At 35.2% G+C, this 18,172-nt stretch overlaps 1 protein-coding gene across 1 annotated transcript in view; it reads left to right on the forward strand.

Annotated features, from left to right (window-relative positions):
* Window positions 1-18,172, forward strand: part of LRP1B (LDL receptor related protein 1B) — a 398,334-nt gene that overhangs the window by 337,518 nt on the left and 42,644 nt on the right. Inside the window, exons 70-80 of the mRNA XM_051623744.1 lie at window positions 285-407; window positions 938-1,060; window positions 1,316-1,453; window positions 1,961-2,095; window positions 3,113-3,232; window positions 5,236-5,477; window positions 11,857-12,080; window positions 12,346-12,452; window positions 15,757-15,873; window positions 17,244-17,417; window positions 17,935-18,060. Coding sequence (XP_051479704.1) covers window positions 285-407; window positions 938-1,060; window positions 1,316-1,453; window positions 1,961-2,095; window positions 3,113-3,232; window positions 5,236-5,477; window positions 11,857-12,080; window positions 12,346-12,452; window positions 15,757-15,873; window positions 17,244-17,417; window positions 17,935-18,060 — 1,629 coding nt within the window. The remainder of the gene's footprint in view (window positions 1-284; window positions 408-937; window positions 1,061-1,315; window positions 1,454-1,960; window positions 2,096-3,112; window positions 3,233-5,235; window positions 5,478-11,856; window positions 12,081-12,345; window positions 12,453-15,756; window positions 15,874-17,243; window positions 17,418-17,934; window positions 18,061-18,172) is intronic.

Raw genomic sequence — 18,172 nt, forward strand, 5'->3', positions numbered from 1 at the left:
TTGATAACTGCCCTTTCCAGTCAGGCCCAACAGGTAATTCCTGTCTAACCGTCATGAAGAAAAAGTGAAAGTGTGTGGTCAAGAAAGAGATTTTTAAATGAGTATTCCTCTCTGCCTCTCCAACCCTTTCATTTGGGACTTGTTCTTTTAGTTATGCTGCTTGTGTCATTCTCTGCAGACAGGATATGATAAATAGGGGTACTGATTTTATCAAGAACTGACATTCTTTCTTTTGTCTTTCTGTTTTCCTGGGGTTTTTTTCTGTCTTCTTTTCATCCTTCCAGGGGGAAATATATGTAGAGCTGATGAATTTTTGTGCAACAATTCTCTCTGCAAACTACATTTTTGGGTTTGTGATGGCGAGGATGACTGTGGAGATAACTCTGATGAAGTTGCTGAAATGTGTGGTATGACATGAAATTTTTCAGTGCATTTATGTAGTAAAGCAAGAAATTACATGTAACATACATTCAACATATAAGGACATATGTGTCTAAGTTCTCTTTATGAGACGTTTAAAAGTTTAACTTGAAATGTGGGATTTAGTTTTCTGTTGTTGTTGCTGTTCATTTAGTTTCAGATAATACATTTTTGAGAAAATCATCTTTTTTGTAGAAAACGCACAGATGGGAAAAATTAATTTCTGTATTGAAATGCTGAGCATCATTACATTTCCTACTTCTCTTGTTTTAGTTGTCATATATACTGACTTCCAAAAAGAAATGTAATTAGACTTGTAGCACAAAATAACTTAATTCCCTAAACGAACGACTTACATTATAAACATTGTTCAAGTGTTATTCCATGAGGTCCCAGAGGTTAAAATCAAGTACCATTCATCTGTCAAGTACAACTGTGTTCCTGTGCCTGCTTAGTCTTTTGATAAGGAGACTTTGCTGGGTAATAGCTGAATCTTTTTTTTTTTTTTAATGTGCAGTGAAGTTTCCATGCCCTCCAACAAGGCCGTACAGATGTAGAAACAACAGGGTTTGTCTGCGACCTGAGCAGATTTGCAATGAGGTTGATGACTGTGGTGATAACTCAGATGAAGATCACTGCGGTAGGTGATATTACCTTTCAATGCATTCAGATCAAAGAAAACAACTTGAAGGCAAACTTTTTAACAGAGATCTGCTTGTCCTTCAGTAAAGCTTTACTGTAGGTTAGTAGATCGGTCTGAAACTGAAAGAAACTAAGCCTGAAATAATTTCCAATTGCTTTAATGCTTCCTGGTCTTTCCATTGGTTTGTAGCTAAAATAATCTAAGAATGTTAAATACTGATTTATTTTCTCTTATTAATTTGTAATTATATAGATAAGATCACATCTAAAGCACGACCATGTAAAAAAGATGAGTTTGCTTGTAGTGATAAGAAGTGTATTCCAATGGATCTGCAGTGCGATTGGTTTGATGACTGTGGAGATGGTTCAGATGAGCAAGACTGCAAAATAAGTGAGTTTGGCTGCCAAGTTCTGTTCCTGTGTTTGTAGCAGAAAAGAAAGAATTAACTGAGACTTTCATCCATGCAAAACCTATTCATCAACACCCAAGTGAATTGAAGTTGTGGGATTTTTTTAGTTAATAAAGAGTTAATTATATTTGACTTACGACAGAAGGAAAACAAATCTTATAGCAGTGCAGGTTGCAGTAGTTTTTAGAGTAATTCTTGTGGTTTTTAAGTAGTAGAGCTACGTGTTGATTGCATTTGATTTCTTATCTGCAGGAAGATAAATTTAGTATTAAATTATTGATGTGAAATGAAGTATCATAATTAAGTAGTGTCAATTTATATGCATATGTAGGTAAATACAGTACTTTCATATATTTGAAATTTACCTTGATGCTCTTTTAACAAAGATAAATTTGTTATATTATTTGTTGTTCTTACTTGAGATCTCATGTTTAACAGTTCAAATAAATCTGTCAGGGCTTTTTTTTAGACGTTTTGCTTATGTTTAGGTGTCACTGAATATACATGTGGAGATAATGTGAATCCTTGTGGAGATGATGCATACTGTAACCAAACAAAAACATCCCTACTGTGTCAGTGTAAACCTGGATTTCAGAGAAACAAGAGGAACAGACAATGTGAAGGTGCAGATCTTTTCTATCATCCTGTGCTGTAGAGTATTAAAAGTCAACAGCATAGTCAATTTTCTATGCTGGAAAAGGCAATACTTCTTTTCTGCAGAGTAAAAGCTGCTTCAGAGCAATGAGATTAAGAAATCAAAAAAAGACACTGAAAGGATTTACAGGATGTAGATTTATGCATTTTACCTGGAGGGGTTATCAGAGATGAATGATACAGTCACAATCATGTGACTGTCAAAAGGTTCAGGTGGGGCCATTAAATGTTTTTTGTTATTTAAGGGGTAAATTATTGAAGATTTAGTAGATTATTTAACTGAGCTATTTGGATTGGTGTTTAAATTAGTATATAAGGGTATTTTGAGATGCTTAAAGTAAAGAAGGTGCATAAAACTGAAAAGTGAAGTGAAAATAGACTGAAAAAGTGAAATACCTTTGAAAATGTAGTTTAATGTTAATGATGCCACACTGGTCAGAAGAAATAAGAAAAAGACATAATTGTTATAATGAAAGAGTTGATCAGGAAGATAAATCTGCTTTCCCAAAAAATGGGCTGTAAGTTAATTTCTTACTGGTGAGCAGTAACTTAAAGAAAAAGTGGAGATCACTTCAGTGGGACTAGCAAAGGGCATAGATTCTTGCATACAAAGACTTTCTTGCTTGGCTCTTAAGAAGGTCTACATGGGAGGTTTTCCAGTAAGGGGTGCTCATGTAGTTTAGACTATAACAGAAGCAGGTCTGTTGGAGATAACAGACATTTTCGTTCTTCAAGCTGATTTCAAGCTCTGGTGAGAACAGGTTAAAATAAGGAGGATGGAGAAATAATATATGTTTCTGAAGTATGTTGATTGCAGCAGAAATAGTATTAGTGATAATTTAGAAGGCTTCTTTTTACTGTTGCAAGATATGCCAGTGCTTATGAGTTCCTTTTGTTCATCTGCTTTGTTCTATGATGTTCTGAACGTATTAAATAACAGCATATTTAAACTATAGGTATATAAATGACAACTCTTTTCCTCGTAGATATCAACGAATGTATGGTGTTTGGTGCCTGCTCCCAACACTGCAGTAATATTAAGGGATCATACAAATGTGCATGTGAGAAGAATTACAAGGAGAGGAATAACAGTTGCATAGCTAAAGGTAAGACTATAAAAATTAAAATAGATTGACAGTACCTAATCATTTCTTATGTACACGGCTGGAACCCTAATGTATTGCATATGCAGTTTGTTTTTAGATAAATATTTCTTGAATAGAGCACAGAAATAATCTCAAAATGATTCAGACTTACCTTTCTTTTTGGTAAGCAGGAAATTCTTATCCCTTCCATGTGAATGAACATACTTAATATGAAAGTCCATTTCCAGCTCCAGCTTTCTCTATTTACAGAAATATATACACAAATAATAAAACCAGAGATTTTATATTAGCAAGCATGTAATCATTCCAGTGAAGCTTTAGAAGCTTGAAACAAGAATCAGCTCTCTTTAAAAACATGGTTTAAAACTTCAGGAATAAATTAAGTACCATTAATGTGTTTTTCCTTTGTCTTGTTAAGAAATCTCATAAATAATTTCTAAGTATAGTCAACTAAGAATATGCTCTTCTTATAAATGAGCTGCCTAGATCAGTGAAGGTGAAGAAAGAGGCACACACATAGATGTTATTTCTGTTTTTCATAAGGCAAAAGTTTCTCACAAAATGGAGGTAATAGTTAACTCTGGGTATTTTGTAATTCATAATCATTCTAGAAATGAAACAAGCAATAATCCAGCTGCCTGAGTAAAGCTGATAAGGTTTTTATGGATCTGCATCTGAATGACTGACAGTAGGATCCTTGCATCTTACCTGCAATGTAGAGAGATTTTGGTGTGAGTTTGACTTATACCTCCTCTTGTAGCCTTCAGAACCAGTGTTGAAGGTACAAGGTGTGGCTCCTTATACATTTCTGCACATGTGTGGTGCACAGCTGTGAGCAGTACCTGATCTGAACCTCATGGCCAGTAAGCACAAGCTGTGGACATATGTCCTAGAACCATTACAGATTGTATATCATGCTAATTCCATTTCTTCCTCCTTTGTACCACACCAGTCAGTAATGCAGGTGCACCCGTGCTGGGGAGCTAGATGGTGCTAGTTAGGCTTCTTACATGCTTTGCTCACATTTTCTTGAAGCAAAATTAGCATGAGAGGATCTTATGACTCATTAGTGATTTCCTCTATATATAATGATGGTATCCATCAGGGTCTAGCATCATTACCTGTTACTGAAGAAGCAGTCAGATTATGACATGGAGCAACCAAGGTTACTGTGAGTAGTGGCTTGTTGTTATGGGAACAGAAGGATGAGGGCACAGCTATCACTATCCTATATCTGAATTTTTTGCAAGCTTTATTGCCATGGTAGTATAGTTAATGGTTCCCTCTTTCCCTCAGTGATACCTATCACAGAATGGTTTGGGTTGGAAGGGAGCTTAAAGATCATCTGGTTCCACCCCCTCTGCATGGGCAGGGAAACTTCCTACCAGACCAGGTTGTTCCAAGCCCCATCCATCCTGGCCTTGAATGCTTCCAGAGATGGGGCACCCACAGTTTCTTCAGGCAACTTGTGCCAATGTTTCACCACCCTCTTAGGAGTTTCTTGCTTAAATGGAGCTCCTCTTTCTTATGTTATATAGCAGGAGTGAGGCAATACTTTTTGGAATTTCACACTCAGATGTTGGACAGATATTACTGGAAATGGATTGGCTATGGACAAATGTGATATAGATTGGAAATCTAAAGAAATTACAAGTGTATTCTAATGTATTCAGGAAATTTGAAACCATCTCAAAACTGTGTGAACAGATAACAGAGAGCAATCTCTTATCAAATTCTTATATTACAGACTCCTTAAAATATAGTCTTAGGTGTCACAGTGTGAGCCTGGAGAGGATTGAAATAATGTGTTTTGCTATCAGAGTATGAAGAGTCATGTTATTGCCCAGAGTGTGAGTGCTTTTGGAGTCTTCAGCAATCAGAAAATGATTTTAAAATGAGAAATTATATCAGATAAACACCAAAAAGCTACTTGAGTGAAAAAAACACTGCTTTTGCATTAGTTGACATTTACCTTATTTTTGTTTCATTATAATAATCCCTAGGCTCTGAAGATCAAGTTCTCTATGTTGCTAATGACACTGACATCCTGGGTTTTGCATATCCGTTCAACTACAGTGATGTTCATCAGCAAATATCACACATTGAACATAATTCAAGGATAACTGGAATGGATGCATATTTTCAAGGGGACATGATTGTTTGGAGTACTCAGTTTAATCCAGGAGGGATTTTCTACAGAAAACTTCACGACAGAGAGAGAAGGCAAAGTAGCAGTGGCTTAATAGTAAGTGATCAGTCAAAGATTACATGATACAAATTTCTTTTCATTTACTTGTTTGTTCTGCTTGTCTAAGATGACGTGCTGATTTAATACATTCAAATGTCTGAGGATTATTTTATTTAAAGGGTATATATGTCTACTAATGCCTTTCCATTCAAGACTCTGAGAAACCTGATCAGGTCTCTAAGAGAACACAACTATGTTTTTTAAACACTTTTTTACAGAGAAATAACATGTTAGAGACTTGGAAAAATTGTATGCCATCAAGGTCTTAAGAGAGAAAAGAGAAGCTATAAAAGACCTGTATAAGCAGCACATGGTTTAAAAAAAGGCATGAATTTAAAATCATTGGAAAACAGAAAATGTAGATAGGCCAAAGACAAGTGGCCATTTCAACAAAAATAGTGTCAAAGCTGTAAGAAACATTTAAAAATTAGAGTATTAAGTATTTAATCCTTTATATGTTTGACTGCATAGTATCTTCCTCTGAATAAACTTAAATATAATTTTACACTTCAAAACAGATGTGGATTTTTATAACCTGGGGTAACTTCAAGTGGACTTTACTTGAAAATGAAATAAATTCAGATTAATATTCATTTTACCTAATATATATCTACAAAACTCTCAAGAAAATGCTAGTGCTGAACCAAAGATAATGTGATCTCTACGTCAGTGTTTCTATAATGCTGTAAATTTTATTTTATTTTATTTTTAACTTTTTATTAAATGTTTTGGCAGAAGAGAGTTTTTAGTTTGTTCTTGGCCAATAAAAAATCAGGTTAGAAAGAACACCTGTCTAGCTGTTTCCTTAGACTTAGTAGAGTTTACAGAGATGAACTTGCATCACACAAAAGCTTTTATATACCCAGTAGAACAAACAACAGTGGCAGCCCTAGCCTGATCTGTCATCTATCATTCAACTCTTAGACATCTGAAACCACTTCTAAAGACCTTTCCAAGGATATTTCCTTTACAAACCAATGACAAACAATGCTAACCTTTGATGCCATCGGGGCAAAAATGCTGGGGATGGAGACACCAGTGGACACTGTAGGTACCTTGTGTCAGTCATGGCATATATATATGGGAAGAGTGGTTAGAAAACACCACTTCCATCTAGGGTCTCAATTTTGTTAACAGAAAGTGCATGTAAAATAAATCTAGGCTAGAAAATTATTCTTAGAATTTCTGGTAGGTCAGGTATGTAATTTGAGGTTTGGTGAAGGATACTCTTGAGAACCTAAGTATGTATTTAAGATACATAGATGGAGTAATTATCCTATGACATTTTTTCTGTTTAAATGAAACAGATCCCTGTGCCTGGGAAATCCTGATAGACCCGCGTCGAGTTCATTATGAGAAATTAACCAACTTGTAAAGACTTGTGAAATTAAAGTGTTGGGGTTTGGTTTTGTTGGGTTTAATTTCATTTCTTCTGGGCTAATATGCAGGTGCCTTAGAATCATAGAACTGTTCAGGTTGGAAAAGGTCCTTGGGATCACCGAGTCAAATCATCATCCCTACTCTACAAAAATCTCCCCTAAACCACATCCACCAACACCACATCCAAACAACCCTTAAAAACATCCAGGGATGGTGACTCAAGCACCTCCCTGTGCAGCCTATTCCAGTCTCTAACCACGCTTTCTGTGAAAAAAAAATATCTTCCTAATGTCCAGTCTAAACCTCCCCTGTTGCAGCTTGAAGCCATTGCTATGCAAAGTTATTGAAAAAATGTTGGTTTTCATTATGCACCATTTTCTCCCAGATCTTCAGTGCAGATAGTTGTCTTGAAGATACTCTATCTGAGCCATACAAAGCTTTTTTACAAGTCTTTATGTGGAAAAGGCACAGGTTTGAGTGTATGTGAAAGTATCTTGGACACATTTCATTTATGTTTGTGAAGCTTTTACTTCTCATTGTGCTAGTCTATTCAGAATACTTTCCCAGCATTATCTCATTAATACTCAAATATTATTGCCTTATATATAACTGATCAATAGGATAATCAGTTTTATAGTGTTGCTTTAATATTGTCACTTAAACTTGGTTTTGAAAAGTTTGAGAATTCCTTCATTTCAACCCAAGTTTTTTAATGGATAAGTTTTTGAAGATAGTGTTATAAGTTGCATACGTAGACTTTGATATGTAAATCAGGACAGTAAACTTCAACAAAGTCACCTGCATTTTCAGGTAATTACATTAATGCAAGAATCCCTCTCAACTGAGATTGCTCCATGGAATTAGCATATCAAGAGCCTTCCTCAGAGAATAGCTTTAAGTATCTGTTATTTTTCTGTGAAAAGGGGTTTAAGCTTGGTACAAATTGAAGCATTAACAGAAAGAGTAAATATCAACTCTTCAGACTTTATTGACAGCTGCAGAAGAGGATTGCATTCCATCGAGTTAAGATGGCACAAGTGAATTGGTGGAAACCGGTGCAGCATTGTACTGCCATAATCTCTCTCTGAGAGATGTATAAATGATCAGGGGTGAATATTCAACACCTTAGTGACTTGTGACTTAAATCAAGTGCTATTTTTCACAGAAGAGAACACAAAGCTGAACATTAGAATAATTGCACCATATAATCAGAAGAAAACCACAGGTTTTTCTTGTATTCAGTCAGTATACTAGCCACTTGCTGCAGCTCCACTGTTTAGCAAGGACCTTTAGCCACTCTTATCACCATATCCATGCATACACTCCCAATGTTTGCCCCAGGGCCCAGTGAAATCCAGTGTGTCACTGTGAATGGAAACAATTTCTTGATTGTTTTCTCTAAATATGCTTTTTTGCAAAATACGGGAACCCAGAATCTCTCATTCACCAAAAATATGAGGTTTCATATTTCAAAACCATGTCTTATAAGAGATGACCAAACTCTTACAGCTTCTACCAACCTCTGAATAGCTAAAATAGATCATAGCTTAAATATATTCTGTTAATAGCACACTATACAAATTAGGTAGACAATTTATTATTTAACTAACGTTGCAGAAACTAGTTTGAAATCTAAGGTTTAGTATACAAACATTTTCCAACTTATGCTTAGAAATGTTTTCTGTCACTCCTGTTTTATTCTGTGGATCTAACTTACCTGGGTATTTTTTGCCTCACTCTGTGCTAATTAGGGAAAAGATGTTTCAGAGGACAAAGAGGTATTTTTAAGCATTTTCTGCTCTGACCCATATTTAAGGGTGTCTAGGTACACACCATGATACACCATTACTACAGGAGAGCTCCTGTATGAGTGCTTGCTGATGGTAGCAGGTATTCAGGCCCGAGGAATATTGAAGAAACATCTACACTGCTCCTTTCAGCTGTTCACTGATTATTAACAATGTGCTTCCAACAGGTTCCCTGCTCCTTCTTTAGGCTGACTTTTTTATCATAACAATGTTTTTACTGTTCGTAAAGGTAAATAGCATTAATTTATTGTTTTATCTCAAAAATGTAGCTCTGTATGGATGATGTTGATGTATTTGGAAGACCCTCTCTTTCTGGAATAATTGGGTTGGGATTTTTAAATTATCCTACTTACGTAATACAAATGGTGGTTTGATGAACCATTGCACCAATTGGGCTGCTCATCTGTCTAGGAAAATTTTCTGTTTCAGCAAGTAAAAGTCTAAACATTTTCTAGTCTTATTTGTTCTCATTTATTTTTACTGTTCTAATAATGTATCATTAAATAAGGTATTATTTTTAATGAAGATATTTTCAGCAACAATAAATCACTGGTTTACTTTCTTCCCAGCAATGCCATGCCAAAAATATCTATAAATAGAGAAAATGTTGCTTCACATGTATTTGTGATATAAATTAGATCTGTAATTTAGTTTTCCTGTGTTGAAATGCTACTGCAAGGTGATGGGTTCCTGCTGCATGTTTAACATATATTTTTTCCAGTCAAACTCAATTTTAGTTTTTGTTTGTTGCTTTGGTTTTGTTTTTAAATTTATTATTCTTTACATTTGCAACAGGTTTTATGATAGGAAGGAATTCTGATCAAAAGTCAGGCTGACATGGTCTGTAGTTGTGCAGAGACTGTCGTGTCATTAAGGGTGATTAGGCTTCAAACCTCAGTTTTTCTAATAAGTTGTAGTTTGTTATATTTAGCATCAAAGTGGGCTAAAATAACTGTAGAAAATATTAATGTGGTTTCGTTCCTGTGTTTTCATCTTTCCTCTGTATGCAAAATCATTCTTCAAAATGATCATAATCCAAATAAGCTATTAGGTAAAAGCTCATCTACGGTAAGTGATTTTCCTAGACAGTATGAGAAGGTGCATAAGACATCAGAAAAATGATGTAGCTAGGCTGAAACTTAATGAACACAACTGAGAATTACATGGCCATAGCATCAGCTAGTGCTTTTTATTTCTTCTTTTAATCACTTACACCAGATGGCTGCTTTCCATTTCTTCTGTAAATCTCCTTGTTCATTTGATGTTTAATAGGTGCCCCAGCATCACTGGAATTTCACTTCTGTATAGGTGAGAAGAATGAGGAAGGCTCAGTGGTACTAAGCAACCCAGCCTTGTTCTAGAATATTTGTAGGGCATCCCATTGTCTCATCTGCTTCTGCTACCAGCTTTTTGGAACCCATCTCTCACCGTGCATGGCAACTCACATCATGTGCTTAGCAGGTTCCCAGTAAAGCAGTCTTACAGCTCTTCTTTAGCAGCCTGAAGAAAGGCAAGGGACTGGACTGTCCATGGTAGCTGCTCTCCTTTTTAAGTAATATTTTGTTTCAGTCTTGTGGGCCAGTGTCATTAACCCTGGCACTCACCAGAGTGAGGCTCCTTGACACAGGTGCCTGACTATAACCCGGGACTAAAAGGAGTTTGGATTACAAGCACAATGTGTTTCTCTGCAAAAGCCCACACTTTCATGTAGCTTGTCTTTTATGTGAGCATTGCTTGGATGATGTAACGAAAAACTCCACAGATTGTTGCATGCGAACACTACATTTCTTGGGGAAAAAAAAAATAGTTCCTTTTTGTTGTATTTCTGGGAGCCTCTGCTGCTGTTATCAACCTTTTATCACAAAGAATTATCATACCTTATTTTGGCTAACTTTTAGAAAAGGTTGTGGCCCTGTTTATAAAGAAATACTGGTTTGCAAATGCAGTGATTGATTTTGCTGCTTTAATACTCATCTGAATAGAAAGTCAAGGTTCTGTGTGTCTTTAGAACGTGCAATCTATGACCTTTTTGCAGAATTAAAGGTTTCTGAACAGTGAACTATCTAAATTCACCCTTGCAGTCCTGTTATTTCACCTAGAGAATGAAATGACCTTTATTCTATTATGAAAATAGTCTACAAATGTCTTGTGGTATTAGGGAACTCTGACACTGGAGGAAAACAAGTTATTTTAGCTTTTTGATTCCTGATTTCTAGTTATGGTGTTTAGTAGCATTCTGTAACTGCATTTGTTAAGGAGTAGACATTTTTTGCTCATAATTTAACATGATGTCATTACAGATAAACAGGCAAACAACTGCATATGTATTTAGCCCATGTGGGTCTGGAATTTTTTATGATATGCTACATTCATGTTAGAAGTACTTGGGTACTTTACAGATTTTACTCCTCTTTGCAGGAGTTGTAGTAAACTTCAGAGACTTCAGAGAAACTTTTTCATATATGAACTTCGGTCCTGAGGACCATGTTTTAGGATGTTGGCCTTCATGATAACTCTGAAATCATGATAGAGAATCTACAGTTTTTAATTTTAATGTTACAATCAGCTAAGTCTCCATTACATGTGAAGCTGAATATTGCACTCTTAGTTTTAGTCAGTGGTGGAACACAGGAAAGTTACCAAAAAGGGAAAAGAAAGGATTTCCTTACAACTGCAGGCTAGTATTGGTCAGAGTGCAGAGGTAATTTTTTGCAGTTTTCTAAACTGCAGTAATTCTTATTTATCCTTAGCAGACAGCTGAGCAGCTGTACCCCAGGCAGGTCTCAAGCACAATATTCACTGAGGGCTTTGGGATGGGACATCATATCGTACTTCTGCGTGGAGTATAATAGCTGGACAATCTTAACTCTTCCTTTTCCTTTTTTTTTTAATTACAGTATTTAACACTTATTTGCTTTGGTATCAATAATTCAGGTAGTTCATGCCTAAGTGCCTATTTCTTAGTTTAGGCAGCCTTAGACTTGAGAAAACAGTTTTGAACCATTGACTTTTCTTCCACATGGAATAGAACTGTCAGCAAATCATCTATAGCTTACCACCTACAAGAGGAATTTGTTTTTCCAATGCAGTGTTTTTAAATATTTTACCATATTAAAGGTAACAGTTACTTAACTGTAAAAAGTTACATAAATCTGTGTAAATCTGACTTTAATGTCTGTTCCTTTTAGTGCCCAGAATTCAAAAGACCTAGAGGCATTGCTGTTGACTGGGTTGCTGGAAATATTTATTGGACTGATCATTCCAGAATGCATTGGTTCAGCTACTATACAACTCATTGGACTAGTCTGAGATACTCCATCAATGTAGGACAATTAAATGGACCTAACTGTACAAGACTCCTTACCAGCATGGCAGGAGAACCATATGCAATTGCTGTAAATCCTAAAAAGGGGTACGTATTTTTCAACATTCTTCTGTTTTGGTAATTCAAACAAAAATGCAAACTAGAGTAAGACAAGTTAAATGATGTCTACCAACGTCTAAACTTTCCCAAGTCATTTACTGAATTTTACTGCTCAATTTACCTGCATGTAAATCAGGATCAGTTATCTTGCATCTTTCAGGTACGTTAGAAAGCTGACAATAATTTAGTATTAGTCAAGTGTTACGAGGTTCTGTAGAGGCATCCAGCTGATTTTTTATGTTTAATATTTTAGGATGATGTACTGGACAGTTATTGGGGATCGCTCTCACATAGAGGAGTCATCTATGGATGGCAGTCTGAGAAGGATATTGGTTCAGAAGAATTTACAAAGACCTACAGGTATACAGTTTACCCATTTTTCCTAATTACACGGCACTTACTAAATCCCCATAGATTTGTTGGCTGAATTTCTGTTTCTCAGCTTGCATAGAAAAAAATGCATCCTTTGAAAAATATGTATTCTGGTTATCCATATGCAGTTGCTAATCAAAATTCTTAGTTCTGTTTTCAAATGATACATCTTAGTATGACTAACTTCTGTAACAAAGTTTAATGTGATTTTTCAAAGCAATACCAAAGGACTGTATATAATCAGTTAAAATGTAATTTGTTCAATAGCACTGAACAAGCAAAATCAATTAAAGAAACACCAGTAAGTAGGGAGGCACATTTTTTAAGAGTGCATATGACATTTCACAGCCTAGTCTAGTTACTTTCCTGAATCCACTGCAAAAATAGTATAAAACGAGGTTTAAGTATTCAAAGAAGCAACAACTCCATTATCTCAGTATTTTACAGAGCTATTTTGAAGCTTGACAGTACATGTTGAAATCTTGTGAATTACCATTAAGACTCCATTGGCAGGATAACAGTAATTTTTATGACAAAGGAAATGCTAAATCCAGAACGAAATGTATCTCTCTCAAAGAGCAGCATCCTGTCTTGAAACCACAAATGATTTGTTCATGACCCATTTTCTCATGCAATATTTGATGTTTCTCCAGGCTTACAATGATAATTTGTTATTACTGCATTGCAAATAGGGTTGTCCAACTCTGGTACACGTTATCTATTGAAACAGGCTTCTTTCAAGAGGATGCTATCTGAATATCTAAGCACCTCAGAAGCTGCCACTATCACAGCAACAAGTAATAATATTTTAGCAGATTGTTCAGTCCCATGCTGAGGTGGGCTTATGGTGTGATGTGCATGCAAATTACACTCATCTCTTAAAGGAAACACTCTTTCTTTATTGATGTGATTAGCTTGAAATACAGCAGTTTAAGAAATCACATACGTGATAAGGTGAGCTTTGAGGAGAGGAAGCTTATGCTCCTTAGGTAAATAAGGGGCACAATAGAAGTAATATTAAAAAGCACATAGTCAATAGTAAATTCAGTGAGAAGCCTCTGAATATTCAGACTGAAAGACAAGAGAATTTCATGTTTATCAGAGTTGTTTCATGTTCTTTGCTGAACTTCTTATATAAATGTTGGGAACATATCAGAAATGGAAATCACTGCATTTAGTTCTAACTGCTGGAATTGTGGGGTTTTGTCTCTTAATGTTGGTCTGCTTGATTGCCAAGGACATGTCCTACAGAGCCAGTCACACTTCCTTAGTCACTGAAGGCCACTTAAACTCTTTTTTTTTTTTTTTTTTTTTTTTTTAATTTATTTATTTATTTTTACCATCAGTATTGGATGAGTGAAATTATAGAATTTTGTAGGTAATAGTGGGATCAAACCCACTTGCATCTGAAAATGCAAGTATTTAACTCATTCCTGACCAGAAACAGTACTGCAAGAGCTTTGCTTCATCAATTTTTCCTTGATATACTTTATATAGCAAAGTTTCATATAAACACTTCACTGGACCTCTCTCTCCTTTTACAAGGATGAATAAAATGAAAATTAAGAAAACTAGCAAAATTACAAAAATGAGCATACTTTGAGAAGAGGGAATTTCACAAATGCCTAGCCACAATATTACATTTTCCTGGACCTGCTGGCTGAAACCACTTTTGTGGCATCCTTCTGGGCCTGTCTACATTTTCTTCACAGTGGAAAGTGGGCATTTATGGAGTCTTTTCATTTTGGTCAGATATTTCACTCAGATCTGTGTCTTTGTAGAAGAAAAGCAAAGGAAGAGTCCAAGCCTTTAATATTTCTTCCCAAATGAGACTTTACTACTATTGTTTAGATGAAGTTTAAGATTTGACTGAACATCTGTGTTCCACTGCTCTGAAATGTATTACTAAATATGCCTTCCCTATTTTAAGTAAGAGAGAATGATGGTTTGAGAGCATTTGGGCTTGACTTCACAGGATTTGCATAAAAAAAAGACTATCACAGGAATACTCTATATATAAACAAAAAATAAGTACTTTTTTTACATTGTGATATCTCTGATACTTTGAAAGATACATTAAGAAAGTTATTTGTTTATATTTAAATATTTTTTCTTAAAATGCAAAGCATAATTTAAAGCTGGAGATGGGGGACTGCTTCTAAAATATTCCCCCTTAGAAGTACCATGTATGACACAGAACTGACACACAGTGATTATTTTTTACCACAAATGATCCTCTTTAGCTGAGTGCCTAAATGCCAGTGTTTCTTTTAAAGAGGTTTTTTCAACAGAGTTGCAAATGTAAAAATACTTTACTGGTCTATGCATCAGGCTTCCCACATTTCCTCTCATCTATCTGTAGCTGATTAATTTATGACCTTAAGAGGAGAATTTTTGCTGTTATGTATAACTTCTTTTGATGTATTTTTTTCTGACTTACCTACTTACATAAATAGGAAGAAAAAGACTTTTCCCAATTCTTATTAAAAAATACATCAGAACTTCAAAAGCTCAGAGTGAAATTGTTTTGTGGTTCAAATACTTTTTCAGGCTGAAGCTTTGACATGACCCACAATGGCTTATTAATCATTTAATCACCCTCTATGAAACATGGAATGCTTGATTTAACTAGTTCTGGCCTAGAGGCTGGGTAGTCACAAGGTGCTCCGTCTTTTGTTCTCAGTTGTGCTCCCAGTCACTTGCTCTTGTGCTTTGTTTTCATTTGTATGCAAATATATACATTTGTCAGTATTGCTGTTTAAGTCTTGTGACACTAATTTAATTGAAAAAATCTGATTTTTAATTCTGTAGCAGTTACTACATGTGAAATATTGGAGATAACAAAGAAAAACACAATTATATTCTTGTGGAAGCAGGAGAGGTTAGGGAGGCTCCTTGACATCTCAATGCCTTGTTTTTAACTCCTGGTCACAATGATGCTACTGCTTAGAAATCTAATTTTTTGGTGGTAGAACAAATTACAGGATTACATTCTGTATTTAATTCCCACCTGGTATGTAACTCTACCAGCTGAGGATAATGGGTTTGAAAAGGTACTGACCTTGGAAGAGTAAGTTAAAGAAAGTAAAAAGCTCACAGCTGTGTCAATGAGAAGGTTTAAGCCGAAGGTGTTATATTTGATTCTCCTTGGTTTCCAGTCATGATTGTTTCATTGTCACCACATTTTGTGTTCAAAGAATAGGAACAATATGAAATTGTAGTGTTACATAAAAATAGTATTTTTTTTTTTTTCAGGTTTTATAGCCGTGATTGAACTTGATTTTCTTTGCAGGTCTTGTGGTCGATCAGTTCAGTCAACGTTTGTTCTGGGCTGATTTTGAATTATCTGTCATTGGCAGTGTTCTTTTTGATGGTTCTGGTTCAGTTGTGTCTGTGAGCACTAAACAAGGTATGGAGAGCTTTGCTATAAGATGATTTCTATTTTATCTGGCTGAAGTTTCACTATTTCGAGAAACTAAGCAAAAAGCAGGGATTGTTAAGTAATATTAATTTCTTAGGCAATACTTTAGATGCTATCTAAACAAATATTTAAGAGAATTGAAGATATTTTTAGCTTTCAGATAATCTGATAAAGTTACTTTAGGGAAACAAAGATGCAGTGATGTGTGCAAATCTCCACGTTTGTTATCTAATTATTAGTTTATTAGGTATCATCAAATCACATTGTGATTAGTATTTGTGCTTGGCCTCACTTGGACCTTCATAGTAACAGGAGGACCTTCACTAGTCAGAAATTAGAGCTGTTCCATGGCACAGGAATTGTATAGTTTATAGACCTAAATTGGTCCTGGGAAAAATAATGGATTTGGCTTTCAGGTCAGTATGTAATCGCAGAATTCTGCTAAGGGAATGTGAATGAGGAGAGATTCTTTCATAGGAAAAGAGATTGTGGTTAAACAAACTTTATTTTTTTTAAGAAATGAGTGTTGGCTTTTTAAAAAATTTGATGACATGTAACAATACATGGAATTTGAGTGGAAAAGAGAGGAAATATTAAAGAAAAAATAAATTTGAAAACAGGCTTTTAGGGGGAGTTGTTTAGTGGCAGTTGGTAGTGGAGTTTAATCAGGCTGATACTACATTTGGTGCTACTGACTGTTTTAACCAAAGATCTGGAATTCACCAGGGGCTCCTGGAAGATTCCAGGAAACACCTCCCACAATCCAAGTTGAATAGAACCAAATTTAAATGATCTTGAGACGAAAAACTTTGAGCCATTTAATTAAGCAAGGATAAAATAATAAATTTTAATTTATACCTATTTCTATTGAGCTAAAATATTGAGTAGCAATTGTTCGTAGAGTGAAAAACAGTAGAAAGAAACTGGATAAATAAAAGTGAAATATAAAACCATTTTTTAAGTAAATAGGATTGTCAGAATATTTTTTGTACAGCAAGATAATGTTTCTTTCTTGTTGCATACTTCTACTTAAAGTGCTGCAGCTAAGGATGTTCTAATTAGCTAATTGTTATGGTGGGATTTCCCTGCTCTTCAGTACTCATCCAGTTTCTGAGCCTGAATTGTGTGGAAAGCTAATACAAAGCTAGAGATTGGAGTTGCTTGTAGTATGGGAAGAGTTCCTCCTAAGAAGATTCTTTTTTAAAAAGGCAGTCTTTGTGGGTACAAAACAAGTTGTCTGAATAATAATATCTTGAGGTGGCAATTGCAATAAAGCAACTGAAGTTATTATTAAAACATTATTGTTGATGATTTGAATATGAATGTATATTTGTATTTATTATCCATTTTTATTTAAGGTTTACTGCATCCACATAGGATTGACATTTTTGAGGATTACATATATGGAGCAGGTCCTAAAAATGGTGCATTCAGAGTACACAAATTTGGCAGGAGCCTTGTAGAATATCTAAATGTGGATGTTGATAAAGCAAAAAGTGCCTTGATTTTTCACCGCTACAAACAAATGGACTGTGAGTAAGCATAAGTACTTTAAACTCAACACTGGGCAAATTCACCACAGAGGGGAAAAGAATGTAACCAAGTTGTACAAATATAAACCAGAGCCTGATTGTACAAACTCAAAATAGATTTAGTAATATTTCCTTATATAAGTTTAATTTAGATTTTCTGTTGCTTTTTCTCTCCTTTGAAAGGACATTGGACAAATGTTTGCCTTGTGTACCCAAACTGTAAATGAGATATAAAAACATTAGAAGAGAGCTGAATACAAATGCCTCCAGCCACAGGCATTGGAGGTTTTTTACAAATCTATTTTTTTGTTACTGGAATAAATTCTGTCTTGGTGTTTGTCCTGCATTGCTACTTGAGTGAGTGTGTTCACTGACAGGCTGTCGGTATTGTGAAAGCTGGAAGTGTATCCAAATTTGTATCTGATTTCCACCCCCCCCTAGCTCTAACTCAGTGCCTTTCTAAAAAAAAAAATTTAAAAAAAAAAAAATGAAAATAATATTTTCTCTTTTTCAACAGTGCCTAATCCATGCTTGGACCTGACATGTGAGTTCATTTGCTTACTTAACCCTTCTGGTGCAACATGTGCTTGTCCAGAAGGAAAATCGTTGGTGAATGGGACGTGCATTGATCAGAGCCTCTTAGGTAGGTATTGAAAACTGCATAAGAAACAGTGAATGCAGACATGGTTGGGTTTTGTCATTGCAAAAGACTAGGCTGTCTGAGAGTCAAGAGTTTAGTGATGTTCTTTAACATA

The sequence above is a fragment of the Apus apus genome, chromosome 6 (assembly GCF_020740795.1).
Source record: "Apus apus isolate bApuApu2 chromosome 6, bApuApu2.pri.cur, whole genome shotgun sequence".
Lineage (NCBI taxonomy): Eukaryota > Metazoa > Chordata > Aves > Apodiformes > Apodidae > Apus > Apus apus.